The following is a 12,704-nucleotide window of genomic DNA, read 5'->3' as shown; positions in this document are numbered from 1 at the left end:
GTCTGCTGTTTTGAAGACCATTGTCCTTCTATTGCTTTTACTCCTTCCTTTCTTAGAATAAAGAAATCTGTGATGTCATGATCACTTTCACCCAAATTGTCTTCCGCCTTCAGATTTGGTCCCAATTCCTCCTTGTTGGTCAGAATTAAGTCTAAAATGGCTGGTTCCCCTGGTTACTTCCTCCACAAAATGGTGTCCCCAATACATTCCAGGGACTTATCAGAAATTTTGGGTTTTTCTGTATTACTTTTCTAACAAACATCTCAGAAGTTAAAGTCCCCCATTACCATAATACACCCGTACCAAGAGGTCACTTCTTTTTTCACCCTTTTTCTCTTTACCCAGAGACTATCAATTGGTCTACTTCTTGCCTCCTCCTGGAGCAGAGAACAAGTGTATATATTCTTGCTGCATAATTCAGCTCCTCCTCCCTTTTTATCCTGCCTGTCCCTCCTAAACAAACTATACCCCACTGTACCAATATTCCAGTAATGAGACTTATCCCACCCAGTTTCTGTGATGCCACTTCAGTAGTAATTCTATTATTATACGAATCCTTCCAGTTCTTCCTCTTTATTCCCCATCCACCTGCAATTTACATACAGGTATCTGAGATAGTGAGCAGCTTCCTCATCTGATTTCCCACTTCTTCCTCCTCTGACCCTACATGCCCCCCACAAATCTGGCCCTCTGTTATGCTTAGCTATTGGCTTTTGTCACCTGCACTTTTAAATCTAGTTAAAAGCCCTTCTCCCTACTTGCCTTGTTGGTGTGCCTAAGCAATCCGGCAGTGATGTGTAGCAGGCTCTGCATGCCACAGAATATTCCTGTCTCTGGTATCCGGAAGTCCAGATGCATAGTTTGAATGAAATGGGGCATATCTACCCCCCCATCCCAGTGACTTGATGTGCCTACTTATGCCTGGTCCCCACTAAGTCCCCACTTTGGACTAAGGTACGCAAATTCAGCTACGTTAATAACGTAGCTGAATTCGAAGTACCTTAGTCCGAACTTACCGCGGTCCAGACGCGGCAGGAAGGCTCCCCCGTCGATGTCGCGTACTCCTCTCGCCAAGCTGGAGTACCGGCGCCGACTGTGAGCACTTCCGGGATCGATCCGGGATCGATTTATCGCGTTTTAACCAGACGCGATAAATCAATCCCAGAACATCGATTGCGTGCCGCCGGACCCTCCGATAAGTGAAGACAAGGCCTTAGTTTAATTCAGATATTTCTATGGGGCATTAAAGTCTAATGTAGAAAAGCAACCAGCACAGGGTAGGATATCCATATTATAATATATGTTTTGTTGTCACTAGACCTTGTATTTCTCCAATAATACTTCAGTTGCAGAATAACTGATGTTTCCTGGCAGACATCACTTCCACAGATTACCTCGCCTTTTGCTTCTGCCACAGAATATTCTGCATCACTTTTGCTTTCCATTTTTCCATCTGCCACAAAGGGTAAACGACGCGCTCAGAACCTACCTGCAGTGCCATTAACAAAGGCTCCAAGGATCAGCTTGTATTTCTCGGTCTCCCCTGCAATTTTGAATGATCTGTAGGTAGCAAATTGATAGTTGGTGTCAAAATCTCTGAGATCGACGCGAAGCTCGTTGGCTCCTTTAGAAAACAATTTGAAAGCAAAATGTTCAGCACCTTCCATTAGTGTTTATTACTATTATTGTTTGTTTTTATTGCAGGAGCCTCTAGAGGCCCCAAACACGAATCAGGCTCGATTATGTTGGGATCATTATGATCATCTAGTTTGAATTGCCTGCATCACACACATCATAGAATTTCACTCACTGATTCTCGCATCAAGCCAATATCTTCATATCACCCCTTATCAATTCAATTTCCATCCACCAACCAAACCTCCCTATAAAAGCTTGCTCTGTGTTATGCTTTGCTACGGTAGTTCAGAATCTATGACCTCATCCAGGCTGTAGCATCCCTTATTCCTGTACTGCGGGTGAACCACCAGAGGACCAAATGCTGCTCCATGAATCATGACTGGAGCCAGCCCAGCTACCACCGCATTATTGGTTTCAATAGCTTTGTGTGGCAGGACTGGGCTGTAAGGAACAGGAAGAGGAAGGGGTGTCTGGAGCTGAAGTGTTACCTCTACTGATGGTACAACTCTATACCCTGTATCTATGGCTAAAGTGTGGGAACAAAACTTGGTGGAGAAGGTTGCTGTAAGGAAAAGAATGCGTCAGTGATGTCTTTACCAAGGAATGATAACAGATGGATATTGTCGTTCCCCAGCCAGAATTCTGACAGCCGGCTGCCAAAACCACTTTTGTATGAATTCCAGTCACGTAAGAAATCCATGGAGCCATCCACCCGTCTCTGGAACACCTGCAGCGAAACAGGAGGTTCTTAGCTGGGAAATCCCACATTGATTTCCATCCTACGTGGAGCAGGAGACCAGAAACTCTGAGTCTATAAATCATTGGATGAGATTTAACGTGGTCAGATCTATTTCAGCCTCAGGTGAATATCGCAGCTGGAGGCTCGTCCCACAGGATCATATTAAATCTTGGCAGCAACAGCACTAGGTTAAAGGATCACATGATCCAAAATCTACAGCACTGAACTGGCAATCAGGAGGCCTGGGTTCTATACCCAGTTCTGCCACTTGGGCAAGTCACATCCCCTCTGCTTTCTGTGCGGCCCTTTGTCTGCCTGGTCTATGGAGAGTGTGAGCTGTAAAGGACAGGGGCTGTCTCTCAGTGGGTGTGTTCAGCACCCAGCGCAATGGGACCCTGATCTTCATCAGATTCTCTAGGCACGACTGGGATATAAATAAGCACAATGATAAATTGGAAGGTTTAAATGTGAGGTACAGACAGGGTTCAAACCCCTCATCTCCTCAGCTCCCTCGAACGCTCTCTCCTCTCACACTCAGGGGCTGCCTGAGCGACAGAGCAGCAGAGGCACCAGGCCTGTGACAGAAGTGGAAGGAAGAAGGAATTCTGGTTCCAGAGTCTGGGCAGCTATTGAGGAGGCTGTGAGAGCCGGGCAGAGAATAGCCAGGAGAAGGGAAACCTGGTTAACTGTGTCAGACCAGTGACAAATGTCCCCTCAGACCGGGTCTTTTAGATTCTAAAGCTCCGGGTTCCCCTCATTAAACCCATTGTGTTCACAACCAAGTTATCTCCACAACCAAGGATTAGTAGGATTAGAAGGGCTCATAGGTGTCAACTTTCCCCGGCGCCGTTGGGTGCTCATGCCCTCCCGCCTCCCGGCCTGTCCTGACCCCACCCTTTCCCTGCCCCTGCCCGCACCCATTCCAACCCCTTCCCCAAAATCCCCGCCCCAACTCCGCTCCCTCCCTGCCCCTATTGGACCCCTTCCCCAAAGCCCCGCCCTGGCGATGCCTCTTCCCCGAGTGCGCCGCGTTCTCCCTACTCCCCCTCCCTTCCAGCCACGCGAAACAGCTGTTTTGCAGCGCAAGTGCTGCGAACTGGGGGAACAAGCGGGCACGCGGCGTGCTCAGGGGAGGAGGCAGAGGCAGAGCAGAGGCATGATGGGCGGGGAGCTGCTGGTGGGTGCTGAGTACCCAATTATTCACTGTGGGTGCTCCAGCGCCGGAGCACCCACGGACTCGGCGCCTATGGGCTCAGGAAGTGTCTGTGTTTTTGTTCAGCTAACCATGACAGCTTCAGAGTTTCCGTCTTCATGCTTTTCTACTAGCTACAACCCACTGGGTAAGTGCCACCTCCCATTCCTGTTGTTCAAGAAAAAATATCCAATGAGTTTCATTATGCTCTGTTCTTACAATCCATCCTCCACCATCTGTGTCCATGTCACACAGCACGGTCATGGGGTTACAGTCACGGGGGTAGATGGTGTACCAGTCGCTCAGGCTGTTGCCTCTGGCTAACAGCTCCTTGCAGTTCTTTGCTCCTGGTCAAAAGAGGAATTGAAATATGTAAATTGATTATATTAACTCTCCTTGGAGCAGGGATTCATGGGCTGCTTTATGTTGCACCGAGGGCCAGATCAACTGCAGAATCAGGTAACTGGAAGAGAATCTTTGAGTCATCTTCTCTCCTCCACACTATAGCATATGGGAATTGGTAAGTATCCCTTTATATAGTTTATGGTCCCTCTGTGTTCTATCTTTGGAAACCTACCTGAGCAGCAGCGTATGTACCCATCTAGGCTTTTCATGCTCTCTGTAGTTAGCAAACCTAATTATTTAGACTCCAATGTGCCAGTGTGGTTGTATTAAAGTTTGTTTGAAAGAGGAAAAGACACAACCACCTGCCCAATCCCCTGTGTTCTGCGTGAGACCAGCTCAACCTGAACAGAGGATTGGCTCAAAGCATCTTGGAAACTCATGGAAACTGAAACGTGCACAAAGATTTGTACTGGACGTGCCCATGTAGCCATTTTGAAATCTCTCTGAGAGTCAGAAGGGTTTCCAGTCATTATGTGATTTGGGTGAGCACTCATCCCAAAAGAATATCAGATACTCACAGGAATACTCACATCAAACAGTTTGCAAGTGAACCCATCGGCTGAAATGTATTTGTTAGTCTCTAAGGTGCCACAAGTACTCCTGTTCTTTTTTTAGAAGATTCACTGACCACCTAAATACCTTCATTTTAAAAGATTAAAGTATCTTTGCCGATAGTTTGAGAACAGCCAATCGGTTAAATTACAGATGTATTTTTTTGTAATTTGTCAACTTCTAATGGGTTTTCATGTTTGGGTCTCTGGATAGAATGAGATGACATTTAGTGGTCATAAGAAACTCTCACCTTTCGTACACTGCATTTTCTCAAGCACTTCCTCTCCTAGTCATGAAAAGAAACACAATAGAAAGTGAAATGGAATCAGAAAATGTTCTACTGTCTTTTAAATTATGTAATTGGCCAACAGTGACAGCTGGGACAGCAAAGTACTAGTTATCTTGAAAATGCTCTAGACAGGTTTTTAATTGTGAAAATCCAAGTGCTAATGGATTCACACACATCTCTGATCTGAGCCTTCCAGCCTCAACCATCAAGACGGCTCTCATTATGTAGCCAACACTATTTTGTAACCCTCTCATGAGGCGCCTACTTGCAGGGCTAAGAATTGGTCCTTAATAGACTACATTAATTGCTGGTCACTACACAGGAGCAATGCCCACAAAGTCAGGGGAGTTGACTAGCTGTGAAATTTGACTCAATTCGAAAAAAATTCCAAGTGACAGTGGGAGAATATCAGTTAAATAAAGTACTGGTAGAAAAAGGGTCATTCCTTTAACCAGACATTTAAACAAGATCCATTGTTCTGTGATTCATACTCCACACTCCCAGCATGTTGGAAATATAATGAGAGGTAGAAGAAAGTAACCTTTTCTAGGATACACATCCAGATCTACAGATTTCACTTACATTTCAGCTGTTCTCTCTAATACCAAAGGTCATCTGGCTAGCATTGTTCCGGACATCACAACACATAGATGGCCACCTGTTTTTGTAGGCAGGGCTATTTCTCTCTTTGTAGAGCCCAAATCTTACAGGAGGATCAGTGAGCTTGATATTGTGGACACGGTAACTGTTCAAGAAGCTTCTTAAGCCACTTAATTGTTAGTGCTGCAGAAATAAAACTGAAAGGATGTGCTCAGTAGAAAGGAGAGTGCAAAGGTTCTCACCAGGTGTTCCAGGGGGTCCAGGGTCTCCCACGTCTCCTTTACCTCCTAAAATAAGAACGCAGAATAAAATCCTTGTTTTGCCTAGAGATCACCTACATAATTCAAAATCTCACTACAGCAATCGCTTGGGTTTAATTATGTAGGGGGCTAGTTCAAGGCCTATGCACCACCTACACTCTGCACAATCTGTTAAAGTTGGCGTTTTGTGGGACTTAAGTGATGCATTGACAATGTTGCCAACACTCACGATTTTATCATGAGTCTCATGATAACTATTGTTTTCCTTAAAGCCCAAGCTCCTGGGGTCAAATGGATATGACATGATTTCAGCCTTCAGTCTTAAAGAAAAAGTAAGTTTCTACCCCTTGAGGCTTTGGAGAAAGCTTCAAAATGTGACCCCAGTGCACCCTAAAGGTTCAAAAAGCAGAAGGCAATAAAAAGAACACCACATCTATTATTTTTACATAATCTCATGATTCTAAACCCAATCTCCTGATTTTTGATGAACCTGACTAAAGATTTTCAGAGATTTGGGGTTGGCAGTACGGCATTTATCTTATCTCGTCTTCTGCATTGGCTGAATTTCACCCTTACGCTATGTCTATACTGCAGTTGGGACCTATTGTGACTGCATAGGGCCTTGTGACATACCAGACATTATAATTAGAGCTGGGTGAAATTTTTCCAGTTAATAGTTTATTCATCAAAAAATGCAGTTTCGGCTCTCAAACAGGTAATGAATTTGGGTCACATTTGTTAAATACATTCAGCCAAGTAGAAGATTTTTCCACATACTCCTAAAGTTTTGTTTCAACATTTTTGAAATGTTCAAACACTTCGTTTTGTCATTTGGCTATTAAACAAGAACAAAAAGGGGACACTTCTTGTTCAACCGCAACCAATTTCATTTCATCTTCTGTTTGGCAAGAAGCTGGAAGGAAAAATTGTACAATGAAATGGGGTGGAGGGATTGTAGCTCCCAATTCCTCTATCACCGTGAATAGCACTATAAAGTGCCCTGCTCTGCAGTGAGAAGAATCATCTGAGGTCTCTCACCTTTCATTCCAGGGGGGCCCCCAGCACCTCTTTGTCCTGATTGAACAAAAAATAAGATAGTAAAGACTGATCAGAGATACCGAGATCTTGACAGTGGATCAGAACTGAAGTTTCGTTGCAATAATAAACCCTTTATTGTCAAATATAAAGTGAAGGGAAGTTATGGTGGTTTTTCAAGCCCAGATATTATAGGAATTGGTGTTGTATAACTAGCTCTAATTGATATTTGATTAAAAACAAATTTCCTGTTCTTAGGTCACCTAATAGGAAAACACAGTTCTCTGCCCTTTGTTACTTTACCTTTTCGGCCACTTTTCCCCGCCTTTCCAGGGATCCCCTGAGGTCCCCGTTGTCCTGAAAACACAGAAAACTGACTGTGTATTTTTCAAGGTATTGTAAATACTGAGTACATAATCCCCACCCACCACCCCAACCTGGAATTACAATAACCTATCAGTGTCGAAATTCAAATAATGTATCTGCATCTGGTTCCCTGAGTTCCTGATTGCTAAGGTCACACAGCGAGCCAGTGAGAGAGATGGGGAAAACACCAGAGGACTTGGTTGCCAATCTGATACCCCAAAGGGAATGGACCATATTTCAGAGCTTGAAGCTCCAATCCCTCACCACTGGACATAGGGGATTTGCCGTCTGAGTTGGGCAGAGTTTCCTCATATCAGGATCGAGGGGAATCTCCAAAGTCTGAGCATATTACAAAAGTAATTCCCATCCATGGCAGATTCTCATTCAGTACCTGTATTTCCTGCAGTTCCTTGGTCTCCTCTGGGCCCTACAGCACCCGGAATTCCAGGGCAGCCTTGGAGAATAATGAGTTTCTCGGTACTGTTGAGACCCACTACCCTCACCACTGGGGAAAGAAATGATCCATAAACAATGATTGTTAGGTTCTCAGGATTGGAAACATGTTGCAGAAATCTGGAGGGATAAACTCAGCAAATGAGAGACTAGATAGTTCCTGTATTTTCTTTTCTCTATTAGCAATGATATCCAACCTTTTCTTCGGTTTTATGTATTTCAGAGACAATGCCCTAATATGAAAAGTTGGGAGTTATTACTATTAGTCTTTGTTTTAAGTTATAGTGAAAACAAAAGTTAAAAAGAAGTGAATTCAATTTTTGTATTTAAAATAAATCACTTCAGAGTTCATTTTGATGTACACCTCCCTCTGCAGTGTTTGCAACCCGACCATTGCAGCTTGTGTCAGTTCCATGAGAATCATGTAACAAAATCAACTACAGAGAAACAAAAGTGACACTGACTAGTCGGTTCTCATTGTGCAAGTGAAATGAAATGCAGAGGAAAAACAGCTGCCATTCAGTGAAGAAATTGTCCAAAAGTAAAATAATTTAAAGAACAGTTGCTCTTAGAAGCTCAGGTAATACATTTTAAAGAATTAAATATGTTTTTTAACCTAACCGTCCCCTTTCTATATTATACACATTGTGAGATTTAAAATAATTAATAGGAACATCAGTGGAGAAAAATAGGGACACACCTGTCAACTCCATTGAGCTCTATTGATGTGGAAAATTTTGAGGTAAACAAAATGGGGATATGGTTTATATTTTCTGTGATATAGGAACTCTCCCTCCCAATTTGGAACTTTTTGGGTAGGAATTGTACATAGCAAATGATTTTAAAATGATCATGAATGTAAGTAACGGAAATGTGAAAAGAAATACTGCTCTGAAATAATACTAAAATAAACCTTCAAATGCTGCTGGATTCTCAACCCAAAGCACAGAAATGAATGTGTTGACATGGAAAGAGTTGTATGGTGGATTTGTGGTGATAGATACACAACAGTTGCAATTTTACAAATAATTATCTTAATCTGGTAAATGTGAATTTTAAAAAGCAGAGGGATCTGAAATCATAGGCTCACTCTGAGCTTTGAAGATTGAGGTTTTATTTTCCAGAATTTAGGTTATCTGCCTGTGTGGGTCGGTCAGTCGCCAGATTGGAAATGCTTTGGCCCCAATATGCAAAGGAGATGGGAGCTTTAGACAGAGAGATTCCAGCAGCAGCATAGAGAGGTTAGAAGACAGTAAATGAGCATGAGGGAGAGGTGGTCAAGTCAAATTTTGAAGAATCTCAATGAAGACAAGAGACAACAATTTCACAACATTATCTGCACAAACTGTGTCCTTTTTTTGAACACCTCTAGTCTGTGATGGGCACTTTTGCAATATAGAGTAATTTCTACAAAGGAATTTTGTACAGAGAAGCTGTTCTTTTTATTATTTAAAAAGCACCATGAGCAGGCAAAGCACTTTCTAGGCATGTAGGACAACAAACATTCCTGAACAGTTCCCAGTTCTCCAGGGTCCAGGTGGGCAAGAACCACGGTATGAAACGCTGTTGGGAACAGGATTGTCTTTCACTCACCTGGGCAGGTGTCCTGAGCCTGACAAGCCGCTGCTGCTAGACAGAGTAAAGAGAGGAGGGTTTTCTGGGCAGCTCTTCCCATGGCTAGTGCTGGTCTCTACAACGGCAGCTCCACTTGTCTTCTCACCACCTTCTCCTCTACTTTAGTAGGTCAGTCCCTGTAAGCCTTTTATACGCAATAACGAGAGAGCCCAGAGCAAATAAAACTCTCTGCCTCCAGCATCTCAGCGCCTCCTTCCCACTCTCCACATTCCAGCAGTTTCCAAAGAGATGTTTATGCTGCAGCGGTCACAACTGTAGCTGATTAAATGGTCTGATAGGACATGTTCAGTACTGGACTAGCAGCCGTTGCTTCCCCCGCACAGCAAACGCAGTATTGTGCAATGATGATTATTGAACGGAGCCAGCCTGAATCTTTGCTCACAAAGTTAAGTCATGTGAATGTGTCTTCTGAAGTATTAAAATAGGGTGCCAAATGATGAGCCCAAGCTGAATTTCTCCATCCCTTCAAAGCCCCCTGTTGGCTTCAGTGGGAACCTTTGGGTGAACAAGGAGAGCAGGATTGGGTGAATTTACTGGCCAACTGCTCTTATTATTATTTGTATGACAGTAGCCACAGGAGACCTCGTGTCAGATTGGACCCCACTGTGCTGAGTGCTGGGCAAACCCATAGTGGGAGACAGTAATAGTGGGATAGGTTCCAAGACCAGAAGTGACCATTGGGATCATCTAGTCTAACCTCCTGTATAACACAGGCCACAGAACTTCCCCAAAATAATTCCCAGGACAGAGCTTTTAGAAAAACATCTAATCTAGATTTTAAAATGGTCAGTGATGGAGAATCCATGACAACCCTTGGGAAATGGCTCCAGAGGTTAATCCACTCACCGTTAAATATTTACAACTGTATTTCCAGTCTGAATATGTCTAGCTTCAACTTCCAGCCATCTCTTTCCCAAAGACCTTACAATCTAAATAGCCAAGACAAGTGAAAGGTTGGAAGAAAAGAATTATTATCCCGATTTTTGCAGTGCTCTGTGTGCCTGTGTCATAGAAATGATAAAGAATAATGATGCATGCCCAGGCCATATCTGCTGATATACCACTGCAGATATATATATTTTTCTATATATACATGTGATTTGTCAGTGACTGCTGCACAGCAGATGCTATTGATGGCAGATCACTGCTGAGGTTCATTTCTTTATGTGCATGTGTGTTTGCATGATTCCAGTCTGTACAACAAGAAGGCAGCTGCTGTTCTGCCTGTGTGCAAAGGATATTTCCTCTCTTTACACTAGGGAAGTGTGATGACACTTCCCAATGTGGTATTGTGCTTTGTAATTGGAATCGGAGATTCAATGCTGCAAAAGAGACTATTGTAAGATATGGATCTCACTTTGGATAAAGCAGTAAGTCTGTGTCAGGCAGCATAGGAAAGCAGAACACTGGATAGAGTGACAAGAGAGACAAAAAACTGGCAAGCCGTCAGTCAGTACAAAACAAACAACATAGAGACGCATGGAAAATGCAAAGCACAAGAGTTTGTAAAAACTTCAAGGATTGCTCATGATGTGGACAAAGAATGACCTCAACAATGCCCAGGTTTTGGTAAGTGCTGTAATATTTGTAAGAAATACAATCATTCTGCCAAAGTCTGCAACCGCGTTCAGCAACTGCGGAAGAGGAAGCGAAGCCTGTATGCTTATGCAAGTAATCCAGGAAGAGAGCACGGGCAACAGCTCAGGAGTTCTATCTAGGAGCTGTATCTGAAGAGGAAGGAAGAGATGAATGGACAATTTCCTTAGACACTAATGGGACTCTTATAACCTACAAATTGTGCACTGATGCTCAGGCAAATGTTGTTTCAGGTATTAGTGTTAAAAGGTTGGAAAAAACTCAGGGGACATGGTGAGCAAACAGGTCAAACTGAAAGCTTATAATGGGGGAACTCATTCCTGAACAGGTACATGTGTACTAGCAGTGACAGTAAAAGATCAAACAGAATTGTTGGACTTTGAGATAGTGCAAGGGAATAAAGCACGTACATTGGATTTAAAAACATGCCCAGCCCTTGGGCTGATACAAAGAGTGCACGTGGGAGAGGAAGTAAGGGACACATTATCCAGAACATTTGATAAAACTGTAATAGAAACAGGGGTGGAGTCCGACATAGTGCACATCAGACGGATAAAAAAAGAATTGTCCAGCCTCAGACAGGAAGTGGAAAGAATTTTCTCGGGCTACAGCTAATGGTGAGACTTTACAGAGGGTATTAAGGCTATCACTACAGGGTGGCCAGGACATTACATACCATGTCCCTATTTACAGTTTAAAGCAGAACTATCTGTTATTGATGGCATGTTGTTTAGAGAAACAACAAGGAGTCTGGTGGCACCTTAAAGACTGACAGATTTATTTGGGCATAAGCTTTTGTGGGTAAAAAAACTTCACTTTTTACCTCACTTTTTCGTGAGGTTTTTTTACCCATGAAAGCTTATTCCCAAATAAATCTGTTAGTCTTTAAGGTGCCACCAGACTCCTTGTTGTTTTTGTGGATACAGACTAACACGGCTACCTCCTGATACTTGACACCATGTTGTTTAGAGGAAATAGGAGAGTAGTGCCTAAGATGTTACAAGCTGATATGCTCACTAGTATAGAGGAAGGGTACTTGGGTATTGCAAAATGTAAATACAGAACCAGAGAGAGACTGTATTGGCCACAAATGAACAATCAGAGAAAAATGTTAAAATGTGTTAGACGTGTCAAAAATACCAACTAAACAGAAAAAAGAGCCTATATTTTTACACAATGAACAGTTAAGAGCATGGTATGAAATCGGTATGGGTTTATTTACCTATGCTGATAAAAACAACGTTTTGATGGTGGATTGTTATTCTCATTGGCTTCAGTGAGGATGCTGGTGATAATGCGGTGATCTTCTCACTTGATGTGAAGGCTATTCCGGAGGCATCATTGGTGGTACCTCTCCAGCCTCTTGAGTTGCTGTCGATAGGTCACCCAGGTTTTGCATCCATAAAAGATTGTAGAAATAACAGTTGTCTTATAGACCTGGATCTTGGTGTCCTGCTGCAATGAAAACGCATTGAAGCAATTTCCCACAGGAAGCACTTGCACAGTTTATCCTGTGCTGGATCTCACTGTCGATTTTTGTGTTTTGAGAAAGTTGGCTGCCAAGGTAGCAAAAGTGCTCAACTGTCTCCAAAGTCTGTCCCTCAATGGTGATGTGTCGTAAGTCATGTGCAAGGCCTGAAGCAGGTTGATGGAGCACTTTAGTCTTCTCAATATTGACTGAGAGTCCTAGTGTTTGGTAAGCTTGGGCAAAAAAATCCAGTGTGGACTGAAGGTCATTCTCAGTGTGTATGAGGATGGCACAGTCATCAGCATATTGAAGATCAGTAATGGATGCCCTGAAGACGTCAAAGATTAAAAAGCCACCCATCCATTCTGTATTGAATGTCAACTCCACTGGGGAGTCTGTCTTTAATGAGTACCAAAATGGCTGCTAAATACATGGAGAACGGGGTTGGGGCAATAACGCATCCTTGCTTAAATCCA

General features: G+C 43.1%; 1 protein-coding gene across 4 annotated transcripts in view; it reads right to left on the bottom strand.

Moving 5' to 3' along the window:
- The window catches only part of LOC101933176 (ficolin-2-like), a 68,715-nt gene that overhangs the window by 25,268 nt on the left and 30,743 nt on the right, over nt 1-12,704 (bottom strand). For 2 of the 4 annotated variants that reach the window (XM_065572343.1, XM_065572346.1), the window contains exons 1-9: nt 9,123-9,527; nt 7,468-7,581; nt 7,014-7,067; nt 6,714-6,749; nt 5,658-5,702; nt 4,777-4,812; nt 3,789-3,916; nt 2,236-2,365; nt 1,490-1,624 (exon numbers count right to left, since the gene is read on the bottom strand). In XM_065572343.1, coding sequence (XP_065428415.1) covers nt 1,490-1,624; nt 2,236-2,365; nt 3,789-3,916; nt 4,777-4,812; nt 5,658-5,702; nt 6,714-6,749; nt 7,014-7,067; nt 7,468-7,581; nt 9,123-9,204 — 760 coding nt within the window. In that variant the 5' untranslated portion in view covers nt 9,205-9,527. Of the gene's footprint in view, nt 1-1,489; nt 1,625-2,235; nt 2,366-3,788; nt 3,917-4,776; nt 4,813-5,657; nt 5,703-6,713; nt 6,750-7,013; nt 7,068-7,467; nt 7,582-9,122; nt 9,660-12,704 lie in introns of those variants that run through there. The other 2 variants (XM_065572342.1, XM_024114593.3) reach the window with 2 other exon arrangements.

Source organism: Chrysemys picta, chromosome 18 (assembly GCF_011386835.1).
Source record: "Chrysemys picta bellii isolate R12L10 chromosome 18, ASM1138683v2, whole genome shotgun sequence".
In the NCBI taxonomy this organism is placed as follows: domain Eukaryota; kingdom Metazoa; phylum Chordata; order Testudines; family Emydidae; genus Chrysemys; species Chrysemys picta.
This window is presented reverse-complemented; position numbering and strand designations above follow the sequence as displayed.